The sequence below is a fragment of the Pleurodeles waltl genome, chromosome 12, assembly GCF_031143425.1.
Source record: "Pleurodeles waltl isolate 20211129_DDA chromosome 12, aPleWal1.hap1.20221129, whole genome shotgun sequence".
Classification (NCBI taxonomy): Eukaryota; Metazoa; Chordata; class Amphibia; order Caudata; family Salamandridae; genus Pleurodeles; species Pleurodeles waltl.
The window spans coordinates 205,851,337-205,877,209 of NC_090451.1; the positions used below are offsets into that span (position 1 = coordinate 205,851,337).

Consider the following 25,873-nt stretch of genomic DNA (forward strand, 5'->3'; position numbering starts at 1 on the left):
GTAGGAGTGGTTGGATTGGGTTGGACTGCCTGGGGTGGGAATGGGTTGGACTGGAGTAAGATAGGTTGTATTGGAGTGGGATGGGTTGTATTGGAATGGGTTGTATTGGAGTGGGGTGGATCGGACTAGAGTTGGGTGAATGGACTGAAGTGGGTGGATTGGACTGGAGTGGATTAGGGTAGGGTGGATTGGATTGGACTGGGCTAGATTGGACTGCGCTGGATTGGGGTGGGTTGGATTGGTGTGGGGAGTACTGAATTGTGGTGGGGTGGATATTGGTGGATTGGAGTGGGGTGAATTGGGTTGGGGTACGGTGCATTGGATTGGGGTGAGGTGGATTGGATTGGAGTGAGGTAGATTGTTTTGGATTGTAGTGGGTTGTTTGGGATTGGAGTTTGGCAAGGTGGAGTGGAGCAGGTTGGAGTAGAGCAGCTTGCTTTGGTTTAAAGTGCGGCAGAGTGGAGTGGGGCAGATTGGAGTGGGGCAGATTGAAATGGATTGGAGTAGGACAGATTGTTTATGGATTAGAACAGGGAAGATTGGAGGTGGGCAGATTGTTTTGGATTGGAGTGAGGCATATTTGAGTGAGATGGATTGGAGAGGGATAAATTGTTTTGGATAGGAGTGGGGCAGACCTGCGTGAGGCAGAATGAAATGGATTGGAGTGAGGCAGACTGGAGTGAGATGGATTGGAATGGGGCAGATTTATAGGATTGGAGTGGGGTAGAATAAGGTGGGTTGGAGTGGAGTGGATTGGACTGGAGTAGCGTGGATTAATGAGGACTGGATTGGACTGGAGTGAGGTGGATAAAGTGGATTGTATTGGAGTGGGGTGGATTGAGGTAGTGTGAATGGATTAGAGTGGGGTGGACTGGGTAGCAGTCGACTTGATTGAAGTGGGGTGGATGGGATCGGTTGGACTGGGTTGGATTAGAATGAAATGGGTTGGACTGGAGTAGGATAGGTTGGAGTGGGGTGGGTTGGATCAGACTGGAGTGGGGTGAATTGGACTGGAGTGGGGTGGATTGGACGGGAGTGGATTAGGGTGGGTTGGATTGGTTTGGGGTGAGGTGTATTGGATTGGGCTGCGGTAGACTGGACTGGGCTGAATTCATGTGGATTGGATTGGTGTGGGGTGGACTGGATTGTGGTGGGGTGGATCTTGGTGGATTGGACGGAGTGAATTGGGATGGAGTGTGATGGGTTGGAATGGTGTGAGGTGGATTGGTTTGGGTTGGGTTGGATTTGATTGGAGTGGAGCTAATTAGAGTGGGGCAGATTGTTTTGGATTGGAGTGAGGCAGATTGGTGTGAGATGGGCTGGAGTGGGATGGATTGGAGTGGGGCAGAATGGAGTGGGGCAGAAAGAAACAGATTGGAGGGACGCAGATTGGAATGAGATGGATTAGAATCGCGCAGATTGTTTGGGACTGGAGTGGGGCAGATTGGAGTAGGATGGATTGGAGTGGTACAGATTGGTTTGGATTGGAGTGGAGCAGATTGTATTAGTGTGGATTGGGTTGGTGTGGGGTGGATTGGATGGGAGTGGGGTGGAATGGAGTGAGGTAAATTGGGATGGAGTGGGGTGGATTGGATTCATGTTAGGTGGATTGGCTTGGTGTGGGGAGTATAGTTTTGGATTGGAGTGGGGTGGACTGGAGTGCGGCTGATTGTTTTGAAATTGAGTGCAGCAGACTGGAGGGGGTGGACTGGAGTGAGGCAGATTGCTTTGGACTAAAGTGGGACAGATTGGAGTGAGGCAGATTGGAGTGGGGCAGATTGTTTTGGATTGGAGTGGGGCAGATTGTTTTGGATTGAGGTGGGGCATATTTGAGTGGGGTAGATGGGAGTTGGGCATATTGTTTTGGATTAGGGTTGGTCAAATTGTTTTGGATTGGAGTGGGGCAGTTTGGAGCAGGGCAGTTTGTTTTGGATTGGAGTGGAGCAGATTGTTTTGGATTGGAGTGCAGCAGATTGCACTGGGGCAGACTGTTTTGGATGGGGCTGATTGTTTTCGATTGGAGTGGGGCAGATTGTTTTGGATTGAAGTGGGGCAGTTTGGAGTGGGGTAGATAGGAGTGGGGCATATTGTTTTGAATTACAGTTGGGCATACTGTTTTGGATTGATGTGGGGCAGTTTGTTTGGATTGGAGTGGGGCATATTGTTTTGGAGTGGTGAAGTTTGTTTTGGATTAGAATGAGGCGACCTGGAGTGGGACAGATTAGATTGGGGTGGGTTAGGAGGACTGGAGTGGGGTGGGATGGAGTGGATTGAGGTGAGTGGTTTGGAGTGGGGTGGACTGGTGTGGGGCGAAGTGGGGCGGATTGTAGTGGATTGTAGTAGGGCTGATTGGAGTAGGGGGGTTTGGGGTGTATTGCACGATTATGTTTTAAAGCATCATTTCAGAAATTACACACAATAAAGAAAGAATGTCGCTTTTCAACATTTAGAACAAGATAATCGTCATCTTTTGAGAACAGCTCCCTCGAGCAAAAACAAAAGCAAACATGAGTGCAAAGTGAGAAAAGTCGACTTGGCAAAATAAAATAAAGTTAGCTATAAAAAATAAAACTTAGCAATTTTGTTTGTCCTGCTGGTCACATTTTTGCCAGTCAAAAGCCTTCAGTTTGGAGGGCACTAGAAGTTAAAAAGAACAAATTAGTCCCTCAATCACGTCAGGAGCAGCGACGGGCACTGATTAAGTTGAATCAATCGGTACTTGGTCCCTGCTCTACACAGAGGAACCGAAATGATGCTTGGCCTGCAATGACGAATTATAAGGCTGTAGAGAAATGTGTCTTGCAAGGCAACAAATAATAAGCAACAGGTGGGCTAAAGCCCTTTACTGTACACAAGTATTGCAAGAGAGACACATGCACTAGTGCCTGCACTTGCAAGCTCCACACAATAGAGGCTTGTGAGCGAGATGCATGCACTAGTGCATACACTCGCAGGCATGACCCTAAAAATGGATAGAGGGGATTTTAAACAAAATCATATTCAGGTCAAGTATCAGCTCCTGACCCTTCTTAAAAATCAAAGCAAGAATAAACAGACAGTAGTTTTCTGAGAAAGAGGAAACACCTACTCACAAGCAATGCTGGGGAAGGGAAGTATGATAATAAATGGAGGGCTCACTTACTTGGGACGGTACAGTACACTACACCACACTGCCCCTTTCAGTATCTCACCCTCCCCACAAAACAGGTAATTTTGAGAGGTTTGTGTGTCCATCAAAGAAGGCAGCGCTCTTAAGTTCCATGTCAATAGCTTATCCAGTCCTGGTTTGATGCTTTGCATCCTAATATTTCAGTTTTACATGCTCCATTACAAATGCATGACTTAAGTCCCAAACGACATTGGGGTTTCCGGTAGTGGCACCCAAAGGTGTCCACCCCAGTTTCTTCGGGCAGGCGATAATTCCAGATCATGGGGGTTCCAATTGGTTAGTTTAGTTTCAGGGTGGGGGTTTGGCTTGGCAGTTAGGTCTCTTGTCACCTCTGTGACGTCCCACTTAGCTTGATGTGGTCCTGGAGGTAGGCTATAGTTTGTTGCTGTCTACCGAGGTAGGCCCAAAGCTACCTAGCTAGTTTTTGGAGATTTATGCCATAGTATAGTGTCTAGTGAAGTCACAAGAGATTTAGTTTCAGTCAGAGGTAAAGTGTGAGAAGCATTGAAGGTACTTTATGAGGCAGGGTGGGAGGACATTATAAGGCCAGGGCTCCTCTTGCAGGCCTGGGTTGGAAAGACTCGTCTCAAGCGTTCGGGTGCCAGTGGAGTTGAGTTTTGGTGTGCTCACCGCCGAAGGAAAAAATTAAGGTGAAGACAGCTGTAGTTGAGGAGCATGTTTCAAGAGGTGCGGGGACTGCGAAAGTGCACAGGAAGGCGAGCATGCTTACCTCAGAGCACGGAGAGGCTAATGTGCAGGTAGGCCAAGGGAGAGCACATATGCGCGGCCTGCAACAAGAGAGGTTAGCCAGTGCGATGCAGAAGGGGAAAAAAGCCCCTATTTCAAGCGGGAAGGACACACACAGCATCAACTCCACCTGCACAGAGTGCAGTGTCATCTAAGAGGCAGCAGGTGATGCCTGAGTGCTCAAACAAGTAATATAGTGCGAGTTCTCATGGTAAGGGCATGGACATAGAAAGAGGAATGCCATTTGGAGGAGTGAAGCTAGGAAAGCTTGGAGCAGCACAAATTGCAACGAGTAAAGGCACAAAATGCAACATAAATAAACAAATTAAAGATAAGAATGGAGGGGTAGAGGAGGAAGGGGGTGAAGAGGAGGGTTTGGGTGACAGCTTGCTGGTGCAAATGTTTATGCACATTTGGAAGAGGCAAAAAAGCAGTTAGCAGAAGAAGGGCAGGAGGCAGCTCTGTGAGCAGTTTTTACATGTGCATGATCAAGGCTCAGGCATGGCACAGGGTAGATGGGTATGGGTAGCAGGTCAGGAGACCAGCATACAGGTTGTTTAGGGGCATAGTATAGGTACCAGGACCACAGATCCCATAGGTTAAGGCGACCTGGAGGGTGCCATGAGGAGAATGCCACAGAGATAGGACAGCTGTGCCGAGCTAAACCCAGCCAGGTTTCATGCAACTTGGGTCAACCGATCTGAAGTGAGGGAGAGGTTTGTGACAACCATCCCGACAACGAGGGAGGCAGCGACAGGGGTCACAAAAAAGTTTGACTTGTCCTCAATTGACTGGAAACATTTGATGGTAGTGTGGGGGATGGAGAAATGCTGGGGGTGAGTGGCGCTGATGCTGGTATGGATCTTGAGTGTGAATTGGACTATGAGGATGATGAAGAGGAACTAGAGGAAAAGTAGATACCTCATTGGTGTGATCAGCAGGGGTTGTAAAAGATAGGGCCAGGAAGGGGGGCACACTAATATTGTTCGCACTAGTACTGTATTGCAGGAAAATGTGGGGGTGGGAACGGGAGACGAGCACAGGAGGCGGTGGAAGCACCCCACGGGAAGAGGCTAGAAGAGAACATTAGCATTGGAGAGGAGGATGTTGAAGAAAGGTGACGCAATGTTGGCGTAGTTGGTATTTGAAAAAAGGCTAAGAATGCTGATACAGTGGATGCAGGGGTGGATGTCTACAGATAGCAAAGGCATGGGGACAGACTGCAGTGGGTTGAAGGTAAGCTAATCGAAGTGTGAAGTGTCAGGGGAAACCGCACAAAAGGGAAAGAGCAAAACAAGTGACAAAAAGGAGGACCAGGGGGACGCTAACTAGGTAAGGTAGCAAGCACAGAGGAAGATACTGTGGTAAGTAAAACTGAATGTTTGAAGAGCGTCACGTATACAGGATTTTGAAAGCCATTGGGAGCGTATCTTGTGAATTCGACAAAAGAGAAGATCTGGAAGGGGGGGTTTGTGGACATTTTTAAACTGTTACACAGGGACAGGGAAAAGCAAGCCAAGGAGGGTTCCAGGAAAGAAGCGTGGGAATTAGCAAACAGAGCTTGGGTACCCACTAACATTGAGATGTGGACATCAGCTTTTTTTTTATCTATGCCAGTGTGTATTGTGAAAAGTTCCCAGACAGATCAGTTTCTATATTCAAATATATGGATACCATACAGAAGGCACATATGGAGTTTGGGGATTTTGAGTGGCTTCGTTATGATGAAGAGTTTAGGGTAAATATAGTATTGAGGCCAGACCAACCTTGGGGTGAAGTAGACAATGAGCTATGGGTGCAATGGGTGTACCCACAAAGACCTCCACGCATAAAGCCAGTGGACTATCAGTCTCGTATCAGTCCTTTCAGACGTGACCCACCTCAGGGGGGTGTTAGTTGGAGCAGAGGGTATTCGTCAAATCCTGGGGTATGTTGGATCTTTAACAAAGGAAAATATATTACTCTCCCTAAATCTTTTATACAGTCAGTTCAGTCCAAAAATGGACAGACACTGTAATAAGACTATCTTTGATATAGATCAAGTATTTATTCACAATAGCAAAATAATTCAAAAACAATAAATATGTATTTTTAATCATTCATCAAAAAAAAAAACCTTCCCCAAAACCGATACAAAACTACCGACAAAAAGAACATGGGACAACTCATTATGCACAACACCATACATCAACAAACATATAAAACATATAAAACATTTAACATAAAAAACAATTAACACTCAAAACACCAATATTGTCCATATATACATTCAACTAACAAATTAAATATAATCAAATTTGATTTCAGGTGATTACACAAAAAAAAAATCTAAAGTTTCTAATTGGAGAAAACGTCACACAAAACGAAATTGATAACAACAGTCCACGTGCTCATAGATGTTACTCCATCCAGTCAATCCTAGGAGTATAGTCCATTTCTCCAATTGCTACAAAAACTGCACTTTTGGAATCAACGTATAGGCCATTTCTTATATGACTTCCAGAGTTGTGCTTTTGAAATGGCCGACGTGCGTTTCGGTGGAGTTAGACCTCGGGGTCAGTGCCCCTTATTCACAACCACCTTCTTCAGGGCAATCAAAACGTGGTGAAATACACATTATCCTCTTCTCATAGGATATCTCACCAAACGATTCAGGCTTAATACTCCTCATACATTGAGTTTTCCTCTGTCACATTTGATCTTAGTGGTGGTGGGGGTTCGGCAGATTCCGTCCAGCAGCAAAGAATGTTGGATCTTTAACAGGGGTTTCTGCCTCAGAAGTCCCTGAAAATACAAACATGAGTTTTCCAAATGTGGGGAGGCGGGGGCGCGAACATGCTGTCTTGCAATGTTTCAGGGAACAGGCCAACTTCAGTGGTAGTGGTCAGGGTTGAGGAAGGGGGACAAAAATGCCTGGACATAAGGGCTTTTACCCCAGTTAAATTGGATGTTTTAAATAATTGGCTGAATTTGTACCCTAACAGAGAGAGGTGCTCATTCTAAAATGGGGTTTTGAGACAGGTTTTCGGTTGGGCTATCAGGGACCTAGGATCAGGAGATTTGCTGACAACCTAAAATCTGCAAGGAAACATCCTAAGGTGGTAAGTGAGAAAATGAATAAAGACGTGAAAGAAGGGAGAATTGTAGGCTTATTCAAGTTCTGGCCACTGCCTGAAGAAGGGAGGATGGCAGGCCCATTCGAGTACTGGCCGCTGCCAGATGAAGGGAGGATGCTGGCCAATTCGAGTACTGGCTGCTGCCGGACTTGATGGTTTCTCCACTAGGGAGAACAGACTGCAGGTGAATTTAGGTTCATCCATCATCTCTCCAGGCCAGACGATGCATCAGTAAATTATATTCCTCTAAAAAACTCAGCAGTTCAATTTGCGTCCTTGGATGTGGCCATTCGTTTGGTAAGGAAGGTAGGGCCAGATCTGAACTGGCAAAATGTGACGTTAAGTCTGCTTTTCAGCTTCTTCCTGTTCATGCTAGTGATTTTTCTCTGCTGGCCATTCTGTTCCAGAATGGTCTGTATGTGTACAAAGTACTTCCCATGGGATGCGGGATATCTTTCAGAATCTTCATGACTTTCAGTTCTTCTTGCAATGGTGTTTTATCTTCAGCATCATTATGTGGACAACTTCCTGTTCATTGGTGGTAAGGACACATGTCAGACTGCATTAACAAATTTGGAGACATTGTTGCATGAGATGGGAGTTCTATTATCACCTGAAAAGACGGAAGGGCCTAGTAGCAATCCTTTCTTTTTCGGCATTGAATTAGACACAGTAAGGATGGAGAAAGGTTACCTCAACAGAAAGTGCAAGGTCTGGTGCCGTTGTTGGAAATGGCAGTGTTGGGAAGCAAGCTGCAGTTGAGACAGCTACAACAACTGCTAGGCCATCTTAATTTCACTTGTAGAGTCGTATGAGCATGTTGAGCATTTTGTTGTTGGCTTGGTTTTGCTCTGGCAGGTGCACAATTGCCACATCACACAGTCAGGATTACAGCAGACTTGAGGGCGGATTTGGAGGTCTGGCTGATATTTCTGTGAGGTTTTAATGGAGTGTCTTTGTGGTCAAGGGAGGAGAACTTTCATTGGATGGTGCAAATTCATTTGTACGTAGCGGATTCCGAAGGGTTTGGTCTTTTTTGGGTAGGAAGTTGGTGTGCGGAGAAGTGGCCATTACAATGGCAACAGGAGTGTAGAAGCATTACTTTCTTTGAGTTCTTTCTGCTGCCAGTAGCACTGTGTGGCAAATGTGGCTGGTGAACAAGACTGTAACATTTCATGTTGACAACAGGGCGGTGGTGGTTTGGTAAATGGTCAAAAGACAAAAAACAGGAGATTGCTGAAATTGCTATAGAGGTTCATGTTAGGTTGTTTGATATTTAACATTGTCTTTAGGGTCAAACATGTGCCAGGAGCAGACAATAACATTGCAGACACTTTGTCTCATTCGCAGCCACAGAGATTCTGTAGTTTGGCGCCCGGAGTAGATGTGTTGAAGACCCAAATTCCGTTGGAAGTTAAGGAGCTAGCAGATTAAGAGTTATGCAGTTGGTAGGGAATTCCATCGCAAGGAGCATGAGGACTGCCTTCAGAAGAGCATGGGAGGAGTTTTTGCGAGGTGGCGAACGATCGAGGGACCAGGAGGACAGAGGTTTGGCAGCTAGGCAGGATGAGGTGGTGCGATTCATTACGGCTAACATAGATAGGAAGGTTTTAGCTCCAACCATTGCAGGGAAGCTGGCAGGTACTAGCTTTTACAGTAAGTTCTTTTGGGGCTATGAGCCATCAGCAGGCGAGATGAGTTGGAGAATTTCAGCGGGTTGGACAAAGGAATGCAAGAGAAAGGAGTTCTTCAGAGAACCAATTACAATAAAAAGGTTGACATAGTTGGTCAATGGTTGAAAAGATTGTTGTTATTCCAATTTTGAGATTTCATTGTTTAGACTGTGAATGTCTTAGGTGTTCTTTGGAGCATTTTGGACCTCAGAGTTACTTGGCAGTGCGGCCAGAGGGGGCATGAGAGTGGAGTATGTGGTTGCCACAGACACTACGGTGCATATCTTTTTGGAAAACTCAAAAACGGATCAAATGGGTAAGGGTGAAAGGATTTTATTTCACAGGATCAGGGCACAGTATGCCCGGTAGGTGATTGGCAGGCTTTCAAAGTAGTGGTCGGTGCAAAAGGAGTTTTTGTTTTTAGACATGAGGATGAGTCAAGGTTGACTGCAGGGCAGGTACTGGCAGTACTGACAAAGGTATTAATGGTAATGGGAGAAGATCCTCAGCATTTTGAGACATACTTCTTAAGGATTTGGTTTTCCGCTGCAAGTGATGCGACAGTTGGGCAGATAGGCATCAGACTGCTGTTTGAGAAATATCAGAAAGATGGACAGTAATGATTATAGTGATTATGGTATTACAGCCAAACCAAACATGCTACGCTACCCTTCATAGATCAGACGATACCACTTAGATATATGTTAGGGGATTTCCAATGTAATCCTACGAGAGGAACAGCGCTCACAGTAGTGAGAAACTAATAGGCTATTTGTCACTACTAGGACATGTAGAACATAAAGACATATGTCCTACCTTTTACATACACAGCACCCTGCCCATAGGGCTAGCTAGGGCCTACCTTAGGGATGACTTAGGTGTAGTAATAAGGTAGTGTAGGCCTTGGCAAGTAGTTCAACTTGCCAAGTCAATGTGACAGTAACTGTGCACGAAGGCTCTGCGGTAGCAGGCCTGAGACAGGGTTGAAAGGTTACTTCTGTGGGTGGCGCAAGCTGCGCTGCAGGTCCACTGCTAGCATTTCATTTACAGGCCCTGGGTATAAGGATACCACTGTACAAGGCACTTACAGGTAAATTAAATGTGCCAAGTAGGTGTAAGTCAGTCATACCAAGTTTAGAAGGGAGAGTACATGCACTTTAGCACTGATCAGCAGTGATAAACTGCCCAGAGTCCTAAAGCCAACAAAAAGAGGTCAGAAAAAATAGGAGGAGGAAGGCAAAAGGTTTGGCGATGACCCTGTAAAAAGGGCCAGGTCCAACATATGTGGTTTGATACTCTGCTTACCTGTTCTAATAAAGCAGCCTTTTAGTCTCTAACAGGCCTGGTTAATTGCACCTTCCTGTCCAATGGGAGTCCCCAAAGGTTTTCAACCCCAGGGTTCTTCGGGCAGGTGGCGCGTTCCAGACCAGGGGGGGTTCCCATTTGGTTAGTTTAGGTTTAGGGGCGGGGTTTGGAGAGGCAGTTGTCACCTCTGTGATGTCCCACTTAGTTCGATGTGGTCCTGGAGGTATGCTATAGTTTGTTGGCCCTCCCTCCCCTAGACCATAAATTCTGGTTTCAATGAGCTTAGGGCCAGCTTCTTAGTTAGGATAGGCAGACAGTTTCTCACTTAGGACAGGCAGCAGAAAGGTAGGACAGCCAAACAGGCCGGAACCGTTGGGAGCCTTGCAGGGTAGGCATGGCAGAGGGAATGCAGAGGAGTGATGGTTGGGTTGAGTGTGAAGGACAGTGAATGGAAAGGGGAATGGTGGATGGGGCAACGGTTTTCATTGTCATGGGAGATGTTTAAGGGAGGGGACTTTAGGGTTGTTCTTTGTATTAGTGAGGCAGGGTTTTTGATTAATATTATGTAAAATATGGTTTGATAGTCTGCTTACCTGTCCTAATAAAGTGGCCTTTTACTCTCTATATGGTCTGGTTAATTGTGCCTTCCTGCCTGACGAAAAGAAACAGGAAGAGGTGAACATGGCACAACTTGTGAGGTTTGAATAGGACAACTGCTGATAATGGTACACTGCCTGTCCCAGCATAGAATGGTAAACGTAGAAAGCTCATTCTAGCAAAGGGTGCCCCACAGTCATAGGTTGCTATTGTCCGTATTTGAGAAGCTCTGACATTCTCCTTACATTCAATGACTTGTAGTCATTTCTATCCCATGACAAACTCCGAACCTCAAGTCCCAGAATGCAAGGGAAGAAAATGAAACAGGCTGAGTTACTTACGAATAGACCTGGGAAACGTAAGAGCTTTGTGTTCCCAATGTAAGAGGGTAACGTTTTAGCATCATGTGATGTGCAGGAAGTGGAGAACAGGGCCAGTGCTGGACATGGGCAGTGTGGGAATTCACCTTATCCACGTGGGGCCCCGCATCAGTTGGCCACAGACCACAGCACACTTCTCTCTTTATTTCAGTCCATGCTGTGTGTTCCTCTTGTGCCCCGTTCCCCATCCATTCATTCATATTTGGCAGTGAGGTGTGTCTTGGCTTTGCACTTCAAAGGGCATGGTAGATTTTCTGGGGAAGTGGGGGTGACAATTAACAGCTTGCACAGAAGGTCAGGGGTGGGGTGGAGGAAAGGGTAGCCATACTGTCTCTCCTACTCATGAAGGTGCCTCTCTTGGTCTTGGTCACCATCACTGGAAAGCCTAAGGGAGGGGCCCCATCCCATGGCACTACACAATGGCAGCGAGGTCTGAGAGCGAGGCTCCTACCCAGGGCATCCCAGTCGTATACCATGGCTGCGAGACCAAGGAGAAGAGAACTTTAACCCTGGGTCTTGCAGTCGTGGTATTGTGCTGCGAGGTCCAGCAGAGGTCTGAACTCCCCTGGGCCTCTCAGCACTGGACCAGGACTGCCACATGCAGGAAAGGAGGGCCTCATCTTCTGGACCTCTCAGACCTACAGAATGGTTGAGAGGCCTAGTAAACTTTATACATCGCTGCCAAGTTTTCAATCTGCGTTATGTGTGACATTTTCATGTGTTTGGTTTGCTTATGTTTGACATTTTATGCTGTGAAAAATCATTTGACTTTGTTTTGGCTGGTGTGAAAGCACAGCTTCCACTTGACCCCATAGCCTGTGTGTGACGCGAGAAATGTCTGCTTTATGTCAAGCCAACAGAACTCTGCATTCTGGGACATGTAGTTTTGTTTGGCCAGTCTTGAGATGTGATATTAGCTAACATGGTATTTTTCCAGTGAGCATGTATATCCTCTGATGAGTTAACAATCAGATTGTACCTTTAGTAAGGAATGGTCTATCCATTCCCTAGTCTAAAAAAATGCAGATATTTCCAATAACATGTTTATGGAACAGTGCAAACTGTGTAGAGTATTGAATTAACATGTTTGTGGAACAGTGCAAACTTTGTAGACTATTGTACAGTGTTGATGAATATGGTAATGGCACTCTATTCAGAAAGGAAAGCTTGAAACACATTATTTGAAAAAGGTGGGATTTACCTCTTTAGGGTTGAGCCTGCGATAGCATGCGCTAGAGCGTGTGTATCGCTTATGAGATACTGTTGTACATAGAAAAGGGCTTGAGGCCCCCTGTTGCTCATCATTTGTTGGACTGCATGGCACTCTTCTTTACAGCTTCACAGTTGGTCACTGTGGCATATCATCATTTACGTTCCTGTCCATGGAGCAGGGACCAAGCAATGGTTAATTCAACTTAATCAGTGCCCGCCTGATGCCCCCAATATGATCGAGGTGTAATTTTATTCTTTTTAACTTCTAGTGCCCTGCAAACAGAAGTGCAACTGGCAAAAACATGCCCAGCAGGACAAACATAATTGGAAAGTTGTATTTTCTATAGTTAACTTTTTGTATTCTTTTGCAAGGTCTACTTTTCTCACTTTGCACTGATGTTATGTTTTGTCTTTCTTTGTGGGTGGTGCTCTCAAAAGATGACTATTATCTTCTTCTAAATATTGCAAAGCAACATTGTTTCTTTCTTATGTGTAATTTTCGAAATTATGCTTTAACACATAATTGTGTGGTACGCCCCCCAATCCAATCCGCCCCCTCCAACCTAAAACACTAACCCCATTCCAATCCAAATCACCACGCTCCAATCCTCTGAACCCACTCAAATCTGCCCTAATCCAATCCAAAACAATCTGCCCCACTCCAGTAAAAAAAATCTGCCCCACTCAAGTACAGCAATCAAAAACAGTCTGCCAGACTTCAATCCACAACAAGCTGCCCCATTCCAGTCCAAAACAATCTGCCTCATTCCAATCCACAACAATCTGGCCCACTCCAATCCAAACCAATCTGCCCAACTCCAGTCCAAAACAATCTGCCTCACTCCAATCCACAACAATCAGCCCTATTCATCCACAAGAATCTGCCCCATTCCCATCCACAACAATCAGCCCCACTCCCATCCAAAACAATCTGCCCAACTCCAATCCAAAACAACCTGCCCACTCTAATCCAAAACAATGAGCCCTACTCATCCACAAGAATCTGCCCCATTCCCATCCACAACAATCAACCCCACTCCAGTCCAAAACAATCTGCCCCACTCCAATATTACCCATTGAAATCCAAAACAATCTGCCCACTCCAATCCAAAGAAATCTGCCACACTCCAATCCAAAACAATCGGCCCCACTCCAATCCAAATCAATCTGCCCTCCTCCAATATTCCCCATTCCAATCCAAAACAATCTGCACACTTCAATCGAAAACAATTTGCCACACCCCAATCCAAAGCAATCTGCCCCACTCCAATCCAAAACAATCTGCCCCACTCCAATCCAAAACAATTTGCCAAACCCCATTCCAAAACAATCTGCCCCACCCCAATCTAAAACAATCTGCCCCACTCCAATAAAAAACAATCTGCTCTACTCCAAACAAAAACAATCTACCTCACTCCAATCTGACCCACTACTAACTAAAACAATCTGCCCCACTGCAATCCAAAACAATCTGTCCCAGTCTAATCCAAAACAATTTGCCCCACTCCAATAAAAAACATGCCACACTCCAATCAAAAAAATCTGCCACACTCCAATTTGTCCCTCTGGAAACCAACACAATCTACCACACTCAATCTGCCACATACCAATCCATAACAATCTGCCCACTCCAATCCACCACAATCCAACACGCTCCAGTCCAATCCACCCCTCTCCATTCCAACCCACCCCACTCCAATCCACCACATTCCAATCCAACCCACCCCACTCCAATCCAACCCACCCCAATCAAACCCATTTTACTCCAAGCCACCCCACTCCAATTCAACCCCCAATCCATTCCAATATAATCCACCCCAGTCCAATCCACCCGCCTCACTCTAGTGCATCCTGCTCTGATCCAATCCACCTTAATCTACCATAGTCCAGTCCAGTTCCCCTTAATCCACCCCCACTCCAATCCGCCCCAAACCACTTAATCCACCCCACTTGAAGCCAATACACCAACTCCATACCAATCTAATCTACCCCACTCCAATCCAGTTCATCCCACTCCAGTACAGTCCACCCTACTCAAATCCAATTCCCCCACTCCAATCCAATCCATCCCACCCCAATCCAAGCCACCCCACTCAATCCAATCCACCTCACTCCATTCCTATCCAACCCACTCCAGTCCATCCCACTCCAATCCAATTCACCCTAGGCAATCATCACCACCCCTCACCAAGCCTTCCAATCCATCCACTCCACTCTAATCCTCCCCACTCCAATTCACCCCACTCAAAACCACCAAAAGCAGCCACACTGACTGGCAGGAACACATTACCAAAGCCAATAGCTCTTGTACAGGCAAGACCTATTGACTTTGTTGATGCTTGTTTTTGTATGGTACAACTTTTGCAGGTTAGAAGTCTGTCTAGTACAGCAGGACAGATATCCTGCAAAAAAGTCTACTTTGGATGAAAACATTATAGTTTAAGCAGTCATATCTAGAAAACATTATATGAGCTAAACTGTGATTATATTCTTTCACACTTCGAGTTATAGTCCCGTTTTAAAACTTCTACCTAAGTGGACCACATAAAGACTGTTAAATCTGGCAAAAATAATTGAGAATAATTTATATTTTTCTTTTTTCATCAAAGTGACAACTGCTTGTTTCATTGAACCAGCTGAACAGCATGCCATTTGGAAAAATAGAGTGGAGCCTCGGGGACGGAGGTCATAGAAAAAAAGAACTCTCAGTGGTTAAGGTTTTTGACAGCAGAAGCATACAGTGTCTCTAGACTGCTGGGGGAATAAGGTGCTGCGTGCTCTACTGGTACAAGTGTTTTTTTTAAAAAACATCCACAATTCCTCCCACACATCAAAGCAGCTCTGCTCTGACAGTCAGTGTGAATTTCTGCAATTCACATTACAGTGCAAAGACGAGCAGGGGTGTTAGCCAAATTACCACAACAACAGTACTAGTAGAGGAAGCCCTAATGTAATCCAGCCATAATCCTCACCTATACCCTGTGGGCCATTCTTATTTACTCATCTGCCGCCCTGCCAAAGGTCACGCATTTGCATGGCTGCATGCAGATCTGGTGGGGAAGCTGTAAGATAACCTATAATGTGTTAGTCTAACAAGAGATGTCTGGCACTTGGCAGGGATGGTTCATAAACCCATGGCTTCCCATTGCAGATGGCAGCAGTACTGCCAAGAGAGGTAGGTAAGCCAACAAATTAACAAGGAGAGCATAACCAAGGGTCTAGCTTGGCTCCAAGAGCCCATGCGTGAGGCAAGCCATGAACATGTTAGTCTTGTAATTCGGGCAAAACCGTCAAGTAAAAATACAAGAGAGTCTCTTCAAGTTTCTAAACAGTGTGTCTCTTTAGTATGATTAAAGAGTTTCACCTTAGCACACCAGAAAATAATTTATTAAAAGTTATATTTTTTTACTTTACCTTCAACTCCCAGGGGTCAAATTCAGCAGACACAGGGAGATCTACAGGAGAGAGAGAGTGGAACAAAGGAGAGAGAGAGAATGGATCCATGGATGAAGATACAAAGAGTCAACAAGGAAGAAAGCAACGGGGTCTAATCTTCTGAGAACAAAATACTCAAAGTGAGGTTAAAAGTACTCTATGGATTCACATGAGTGACTTGAATGGTGCAATCATACAAACACTATAAGGGCACGTGCTTGATGTACATGTAAAGATGTAGTTGATGAAATGCACTTTAGGAAGAAAGAAACAGCCCTCTTATGTGCAACCATTAAAGTATGCTGAAATGCCCCTCACTGTGCCTCACAGTCATGAAGTCACTGCAAGACTGACCAGGGGAGGCCTCCTCCATTAGACTTGGCAGCGCTACACCCTGGCTGCCGGGCCCAGGAGAGGGGGGGGCATCAACCGCTCCAATATCACAAGAACTCACATCCACCTTCACCGTTCTACTTGGTATAATCATCCAAGGCGTTGTCTAACAGGCCTGTGCTGAACTCTAATCAGTGACCAGGCTCTATTCACTGAGCCACTCCGAGGAGGGGGACATGCCAGCCTCTTAAGACAATACCTGTTTCCAAGCCAAAATTCTTTCCTGTATCACTTGTAAAGGGCGCTCGTCAATTATGCTGAACTGTACTTTATTATGTTAAGCACATTCATACAGTGTTTTACTGCAGAATGCTCTGGTAGTGCTTTCTGAATCTGGTGCTTGTGCAATAACCTCTGAGTAGGAAAGTGGCCGAGGATTAGCTATGTTCAAAAGTTGTGTATATTTATCTGACGGATTTATAAGGCATAGCCCCTGGCTATTGAGGTACTGTATGTGCACCACAGGACCGTCTTCTGTATATTCCACACAGGATAGAAGATCTAAGATGTATTGCCCTGCCCTTAGAATTTCTATGGGGTTTACTGGGGACAACATGGATGAGAATAGGTACTTAGACAGAGAATAAAAAAACAAATGTAATAGCTCACTGAGATGCTCTTTCCGACTTCGTTGGAGACGAGCATCTCCAACCCGGCAGGCCACCCAATACAGCCAGCGGTATTCCGAGTCCCTGTTCCGCAAGGGATTCCGTGGCAGGAGCACTGCTGTGAAATTCCTGGCGGAAAGGCTACCGGCAACAGGAATTTGTTGCCGGTAGATGAACCCCCACTCCCAGTAGTGACCCACCCACCCCCACATCAGTAGAGACCCCCCCGCCCTCCCAGTAAAGACCCCCATCCCCCGATCCCCATACTGAACCCCACCCCCAAATACACACACACACTCACAACACCCTTACACACGTGCATCACCACAATGACACAGTCACACACACCCACACACAGACTCCCCTCTCCCCTCCCCATGCATTACATGCATACACACACTCACACACACCCATTCACACCCTCCAACCCCCTCCCCTTGTGGAGGACATTTACCTCGTCCGACGAGGTGCTGGTCCCTGAGAGGACGGCACCCGCCTCTCCCTCCGCCGATCCCACACCGCCATCAGGACACCGCCAGGCTGTATTACAGGCCGTAATACAGCGAACTGAGTCCTTTTGACGGGGCAGGGCTGTCGGTGGGACCGCCTCTGCACCGCCGACCGCCAGCATGAATACTGGAGGATTTCCACCCAAATTGAGGCGGAAGTCCTTCAGTACTCGGAATATGGTGGTCGGAGGACCACCAGCGCTAATGGTCCTGTGGCATCCGCGACTTCGGTGGTCTCACCAGAAGACCGCCGAAGTCCGAATGAGCACCTAAGTCTGGAGAAGTTCTATGTTAGCTCTACTTCTAAAGGTTGATGCGAGACAAGATGTTTTGGGAGAGTAATTCTTGCTCAAAAAGCCTCAGTGTCTCACACCTTCTCTTGCAAGGGGTATCTGGGAAACTATATTGGAATTTTAATCCACACTTACCACTGTTAAGGCAGTGGGCTTCAAACGTTTTAATAACGTGCCGCCCCCAATGAGAAAAAAAAAATCATCGGACCCTACCTCCGAATTTTTTACAATTATTCAATTAAATTGGTAATGTTTTAACATTGCAGTTAAGTTATGTTACTGTTTTAAAAATGCAATCAAGTACATGACGCCAAACATAGTATTCTGGTCAGGCTGGCCTTACTAACATGTAAAAGTATCCACAGTTTGATTATTAGAAGTGAGGGTGTGGTAGGATTTTGAAGAGTATTTGAGGTCACTTCCCTTTCGACACATACTTCCAGCTTGTACATAAATGACAAAACATGTTAGTGATGGCCCACTACAGAGCTGTTATTGCTGCTGATGTTTTTCAGCTTCAAACAAAGCCCTGTTATCAGCATAATGCTTTTCTTTGCCAGTGCTTGACACCCTCCCGAATCACTTCAGGCCCCCTTTGGGGGGCCCGCCCCCCAGTTCAAAGACCTCTGCCTTAAGGGCATTTTACATGTCACCATGCCTCATTAGGGCTTGGAGAAATATGGCTACATCACCCCACCTTGATGGAACTCCATAGTCTTCTGTTGCTGGCCAGCAACCCTGCTACTTGGATGTCAAGCTTCCAATATCCAGGGGCTCTTTGCACAACCACAGCCAGGATACCTTTAATGGGGTGATAAAGAAGTGCAAAAACACAAGGCAAAATATATTCTCCATCCATGCACCAACGATTTAGAATGGTATCCCAATATCCCTCTGCACATCCCCAACCCGGCTCCAATTTAGGAAACAGCTAAATACTGACCTATTTAAAGAACACTACACCATGATGTAATAAAACTAAGCACATATCCCTTCTCACACACATTGACTGTGTCTTTTACCCTGTACAGCTCTCCAATGCCTTGTATTAGGTTTACACCATATTAATAGCATACCTATACATATAGCATACTAGCCGGGAAAAAAGTTAACATTGGAGTAAAGATACACGTTTTGTAGAAATGTGTACAAGCTTTTCTACCCAGAGTGAATAATTCAAAGTAGTTCTATTTAATATAGTTTTAAAACTATTTCAACCTATTTTATTAGGGCAAATATTTATGTTCCTAGGTTTTTTCTGATATTGCATTAGTAAAGTTGCCTCTTGCAAAGTCGCGTCAGCAATGCCATAGGATTAAAAGTCAATTTATAGTATTTAATGTGATGTCACGGCATATGCAAATTAAGGGGCTCCCCATTTCATTTCTGCCCAGGCAACCAAAACTCTTAGGACCGGCCCTGGTATAGAAAGACGCTGTGGGTCTGTGTGCCCCTCTGAAGAACAGGACTTTGTAGCGGAATGAGCTTGTGCTGCACGGCCGTGATGCTACACATAAGAAAACCGTAGAACTGCAGCTCCAGCGAGCTCAGCTTCCCCTGCAGCAAGCGCGTCTGACAGTTCACAGCCTCTGTGACGTCTTCTGCATGGAACGCGCACGCCAGCGTCCGTTTCCGCCCGGAAGTGTGCAGTGACGGACCGGCTCCCCATGCCTAGCCAGGAGCCGGTCAGCGTACAGGGTCAAAGCCTGAACAGCAGGGAAGTGAGAGCAACCTAGGTGAGAAGGGAGGGAAGACGTGGCGGAGGAGAAAAGAGCTAGCGCAAGAGTGGAGAAGGGGAACAGTAGTGTACTTTTAAACGTTGTTCTTGAGGGCTGGTGGGATGCAGAACTCTGCCCACGCTTTGTACACTGTCAGCCGCTGTTCCTGCCTGCGGTACCTCCCTGCAGACACTACCTGGCGCGGCCCGAGGTGCCACCATATGTACTGTCCGTGTGTGCGGGGTAGAGTTATCAGATGGCCCGGTATCATCACAGGACATCGTTTTCCTGCTTTTCCCTTTTGTGTTACCAAACTGGTGCATTCTGGGAGATGTAGTCTCGGTTCGCTTTAACTGAATCAAATGAAGTATCTGAAAACAGTGTTTCCAAGTGCTGCGCGTGTTGTCACTGGTGATATGGGGCTGTGTGGTAATCTCGGCAAGAAGGTGCGCAGGCTGAAATCCTCATAGGGCAGCTAGTCACCACGCCTAGTGTGCCTTCAGCAGGGGTACATGGAACTGGTAAAGAAGAAACGGGCTCTTGTACTGCAGACCGTTTAATAAGCTGTGAGGGCGATGCAGGTGGGCCCATCCCACAGTGCGCCATCAACTGCCACTAAAATGTATCCACAATATTCCTTCTGATGTAGTAACATTCCATTTAAATTAAGAAAGAACACATACCACAACCTAAATCTTAGCTTTAATGCTAACTGAAACACTGACCTAAATCTGATCCCTGGACTTAACGTTCATTATATTAAAAAAAAAAAAGGAATTGTCAACATTATGTTTTATAACCGAAATCATGACCCTAAATCCATATATGTACATACTAAGGGAAATTCTTTCTGTAATTGAATGAATGCAATTAATTAAAAGTAAAAGTCGTTTATTTTAGGATGAAAACCATTGGCGTAGCTTCAGGGGTTGGGTGCTACACCCGCTAATAAATGTATTTTCAGGTAAATATTTGGATTACAGGTGCATTCAGTCGGGTATCGTGAGGTCTCTGTCGGTTTTCACAAGGAATGTTTACATAAAAACAGACAAAAACACATATTCTGTCCCTCTCGGATTTGAAAGTCTTCAAAAATGTTGGTTATTTTAAAATATATTGTTTTTTTCCTCACTTACTACCCCTACTAATCCACATTCAGCTCCCTTTCCTCTGCCACTTTATCCTCTCTCGTGTGCCCTGGTTGCCCTATAATGTATTTTGGCTTTATTTGCCAGCGTGACTGTTGGAAAATCTGAAGCTCTCACCACCATCCCCGAGCTTACTGATCAAGCTACGCTCCTTATGAAAGCTAACTGTAACTCTTAACATGTAGAACCAATTTTAAGCTACTTCTGACTATACAACTAACTTTAAACCCTAAAACCTACCCGTTTAGTTAATTAAATTAAAAGAAAAATGCGTTTAACATTTGTTTTATTGGGAATTATTTCTAAATAGACGTTTAAAGTGAATTTCATGTTTTAGGTATTTATATACTCCGCTTTGTACGTCAGAGTCCAAATGCATATGTGAAGTAATAGTATTGAAATCGGTGATAATCAAAGCACTGGTATATGTCGATGTTATGGTAAGTAGACGTGATGGATTCGATGTAATGGGGTTCCCCTTATCTACAAAACTGTAATACGTATTAAATAAGAGGCATTTTGTGAATTCATTATATGTTGTCACTGTCGTTTAACTTTCCTACCTACTCATCCGTTCTGCTATGTTATGAGCCGTTTTATCTGACAATCCAATTATAAGAGCCACTGGAATTATGTGGCATGGCAGGACCAAATTATGTGAGACGTTTGACTAAATTACACGGCGTAATGGCGTAATTATAAGAAAAGACAAATTATACGGCGTAATGGGCACAATTTATAACGGTAGTAATTCACTATTTTGTCATTTTTGTGCATGTTAACACAGTCTGAGCAAAAATTTCACCTCATGAATAATAGTTTAACTCTTAAATACAGCCATTAACAACTGAAAGGTGACCTGGCAAGGAGGCATTGTGTGTTTGAGGCGTGTTTCGTAATCTTTCGAGCTAAGAATAAAAATAATGGTTACATTTGCAAATTATGCAGATGATAGAATATGTGCCAAGTGTGGGAAACCAATAATTATGCAGACATTTTGCATAATCCCCGTGGCCCCCACTTTTATGCATGCACGTTTTGGCTTTTCCACTGTACATCCACACTGATATGTGTAAGAAGCTATTGAAAGTGCCTCATTCTTTCTCATTTGTCCCACCACCTCTCTGTTTTCCCTGCAGTGGAGACCGACTTAAGGCAAAAGCTGGAAAATGTGGACTTTACTTAGTTACCGCTTTGGTGTGAGCCTCCAGGCCAGAGCATGGTCTCATTCTTGGAGGTGGCGATGTAAAGATCAGCAGGTTGCCAAATACTTACACACCACCCGGAAATGTGGCAGTAATGGTAGCATCCCTGTGTACATGAGGGCAGTGGCCTTTGGAGATAAGGCTGCCATTATTGATCAAAATGGACAGCACACGTACAGAGAACTCTGCCAACGGAGCACCCTCCTATCTCAGCTGATACACCGGACATTGGAGCATCCAGGCGCAGACCTGAAGGAAGCCCGCATCTCATTTTTGTGCCCCAACGATGCATCATATGTGGTTGCCCAGTGGGCTTCCTGGATGAGTGGTGCTATTGCTGTCCCACTCTACAAGAAACACCCAGCCCCTGAGCTAGAGTATGTTATCAGGGACTCTGAGAGCACACTTGTTATTGTTGAGGACAGATACAGGGAGGTCGTGGTTCCTATTTGTAGTAAGCTGGGGGTACCAGTCCTACTCATGCCAGGACCTGATGCCAGTTTGGAAAAGCCCCCCGCAAACACAAGCCTCCCAGTTTCAGAGTGGAAGGACAGAGGAGCAATGATCGTCTACACCAGCGGAACTACTGGAAGGCCTAAAGGAGTCGTAAGCACACATCGCAATCTGCAAGCCATGGTGAGCTGGGCTACTTGTATAAGCAATCGGTGTGGGGGATGTTTTGACTGGATCTAGTGTGAATGGGTAGATCATGCCTTGATTTGAGCACAAGGTTTCAAAGGATACTCTGGTGAGTTGGGCTTCCAGTATCTGCAAACTATTGCTAGGGCATGCTTTAATGTGAGGAATCCTATAGTAGTGGCTGAAATGGCTTCAAGTACCAGCAGTGCAGTATGGGTATAGCATGCCTTGAAGGTTGGCTAGAGGTTCTCCCAAGATGCATCATACTCTGCAGCCTGTGATGCGTTGGCTTACAGTGTCTGCAGAGCTGTCTTATCCTTCTGCCTAGGGACTTTCATTGCCTGCCAGGTCTGGCATACCTTGTTGGGAACATACAGGTTTTCCAAGAGATCTTGATCCCTTTAGGCTTTGTTACATTAGCTTTCTATTTTTGCAGTTTTTGGGGATGGGATTCCTTGATGGGAGCCCAGGGGCCTAATAAGACATAACAACCTGAGCTGGACTTGTTGTATCTGCAGTGTTTAAGATGAGTAAGTATACCTTGATGGGTGCACAGAGATTCCCAGGTGACATGGCAATCTCTAAAACATGGTGAGCTGGAATTCCTGTATCTGCAGTGTTTGGGATGAGTATGCCTTGATGGGAGCACAAGGTCTTTAAGGAGAAGTGACAGTCTGTAGAACATGGTGCGCCAGACTTACTGTGTGTGCAGCCTGTGAATGCGAAAAGTTTTATGCCATTACAGTGAGGTTCCAGAAGACATTCTAAGAGCTAGTGTGGGCTGAACTCCTTTTCTCAGTGGTGTATCTGTGACTGGCTTGGAAGTAAGGGCAGAGCTTTATTGGACTCGTGGTGAAAGGTGCATTCTTAGTTGCTTAATGCTAAATTATTGGCAGCCGGAGCTGGGCTATTTGCCAGATTTACTGTATGTAGTTCCTTTGGTGGACAAATGTGGCCATAAATTAAGATAAACAGTTTGTGTGCTAGGGAGGTCACAATATTTGTTTTTCTCCTATATTTTTAATTAGGTGGATTCAAGAATTAGATGAATTTGTGACTGAACATAAAGTATTTTAAGAAACAAGCATTGGCAAAGCCAATAGATCTTGCCTGTGGGTGAGCTTTTGTCTTTGGCAATCGGGTGGGATGGTGAAAGGGAGGGCAGGTGGGGTGGTGGACGGATTAATTAATGATAATTGTGCACATGCTTAATGGAACATCACAAAATACAATGACGGACAGAGTGTTGAAACTTTTCAAACTGTCAACCCCAGTCACAGATCTGGGTTTAAGCACCCCTGCAGGGTAAAGACTGATTTGCAGGGAGGACCTGGGCTGGACTGTTCCCATGAGGAACAGGGTCAAGACTGATTTGCATATGGCTGGGTCCAAACTGGGGTGGCATGGTGCGCAAAAGAACAATGGATTAAACCCAGATCTGTGACTGGGGGTGAGTGTTTGCATTGCTTAGCACTCCGTCTATCACCCTTTTGTGTTGCACACGCTTAAAACATCCCGCAAAAACATCCCTAAAAGAAATTATTTTCATTCCAGTCATGAATCATATTTGTTTAACAAAACTAGCTAGCAGTCATTCAGTCAGTATGATAACATGTTTGCCGTGCCATAAGAAATAAAAGGGCTGTATGCCGATTTGCCCGGGCGTTCTAAACCGCAAATACCTAATTTTAGTTAAGATTCAACATTTTGATTTTGTATCCTGTAAGATTTTTTTTATTTCAACCCCGACATTTAGTCGAAAAATTAACTTTTGTTCTACTGTCCGAGGCAGAGCAGTAAAACTACAGAATGTTGAGCTCTAGTGTAAAGTAAAGGAAGCACTATGGCACCTGCGTATCTTGGATGAGGGCCACTGGTGCTGTACCAATAAAAAGCCAAATATCTGTAGTCTCCCAAAAGTGTCAGAAGTACATAAGAAATCAGTGAAGTGAAGACCAGCGCTTACCGAAAAGTGGCAGTTGTTGTGACGTGGACACAGGCCCCATGCTTGTTGGAACAGCTAATTGTAGCCTGTTAGGATTAACCATCACCTGCCCACCCATCGGCAAACAAACACTGTGTTTTTACCATTCTGGCTGTTGACTGCCTCCCCCGAGGTGCACTCGTGCAGCACGGCCAGAGCCTTTTATGACTGCCATGCCAGACCCCCAAGAGAAAGGAAGGGAAGGACCCGATAGGTTGAGTGGAGCACGTGCAGAGGAAGGGTTGAGACGTTTCAAAAGGAAGTGATACAAAAAAAGCAGAAGTCTTGCCCTTTGGCTTATCCATGTGGTTGATAGCAGCTAGAGCTTTTCAAAGAGTTAATCCTTAGCAATGACCAAAAGGTCAAGTGACACGGTCATCCCATGCCCTGCCTCAGTGCGTTGTACTTTCTAGAACTAAACAGGCATTCCAGAAAAAGGTAGGACAAGCCTGTCAAACTGTTGCCAGTTGCACGTGTTGTGCAAACTGAGACCCGTGGTAGACTTAAAGCAAGCAATACATTCTTAAATTTTAGAACAAGCAGCGAAGCGGGAGGGGGTTGGGGTACAGAACAGGTGCCCTGTCAAAACAACGCCTTACATTTGATCTCCTTTGAGTGCTCAGCAAATGTGACAAGATAAGAGTATGATTTACAGCCCTGTTTATGACAACGCTTGTAGCAAGTGAAAGCGCAAGCACTCCTGACGAGGGCTCTTAAACAAGGAAAAAAGAAGCTCCTAAAGCAGTTGCTAAAATGGAACAAGTGTAAAGCTACAAATAATGGGGTGGTGCTCCGTGGGAGGGAACAACCCACGAAAAGTAGAGACAAATAGGAAAGATTAACCACTTGGAAGAAAGGCTTTTCAAAGGACACTCAGAAACAAATGAAAAGCAATGGGCGGGCTGTAAGCCCACAAAGTATATACAAAATGTCTCAAAGAGACAACGCAATTGCTGCCTAGCCGAGACCTAAAAAGCACCAGTCCCATTCAGTTTGCTCATTTCCATACACACTAGTATCCATTGGGGGTATTGCCTTCTAAACCATGCCAAAGAGACCAATTTGAGGCAGGTTTTATGGCCGGAGCCACTTTAAATAAGCTGACCTCTGGTGAACTCTTCTTCACTGAATATGCCTCAAGCTTACTGCCTGGTTGCCTACCCAGGAAAAGCAGATCTGAAAAAATGTGAAGCAAGAGCATCTGTTGACTCATTCCTGCTGGGGAATCAGGGTGTGCAACCTTGCTAAGATCATTGAAACCTCTGCCCCCTGACTGGGAATACATGAGTGAGGTTAAGGGTGGGGCACTGAGCCGAGATAATCTCCTTTATTATCAGAGGGTGGGTAGGTTTGATTGAGGCAAGCTTTCTGAAAGGTACAACTAGGATCTGTGAGACAGAGAATCAATAACTCTGATACATTCCAAATACAGACTGCCTCTGGTAATGTGGCCAAAGTGTTCTGGGCAGCTAGAAAATAAGCGGGGCTTAAATGTGTAAATCCACAATGGAAAAACAAACATTAGCGCATGGCCATTAGCATTAGGATTACATATTACACACAACTCCTAGCAGCATCAGATGCTTAGCCTGGGGCCAAGCTATATAGTTGGCTAAGCGTTTGCCATTTCAACAGTACATTTAAATTCTTTTGGCTATCTACATATCAATTATTCAAAAGAAGGTAATTTTAACATAACATGAGTATGCACATAGAATAGCATCAAAGTCTAATAGCAGGCA

General features: G+C 45.3%; 1 protein-coding gene across 1 annotated transcript in view; it reads left to right on the forward strand.

The window, feature by feature from the left end:
• The first annotated feature begins 19,071 nt into the window (after positions 1-19,071).
• Positions 19,072-25,873, forward strand: part of ACSF3 (acyl-CoA synthetase family member 3) — a 359,801-nt gene continuing 352,999 nt past the window's right edge. Inside the window, exons 1-2 of the mRNA XM_069216898.1 lie at positions 19,072-19,173; positions 21,443-22,144. Of these exons, the coding sequence (XP_069072999.1) occupies positions 21,473-22,144 (672 nt within the window). The 5' untranslated portion in view covers positions 19,072-19,173; positions 21,443-21,472. The remainder of the gene's footprint in view (positions 19,174-21,442; positions 22,145-25,873) is intronic.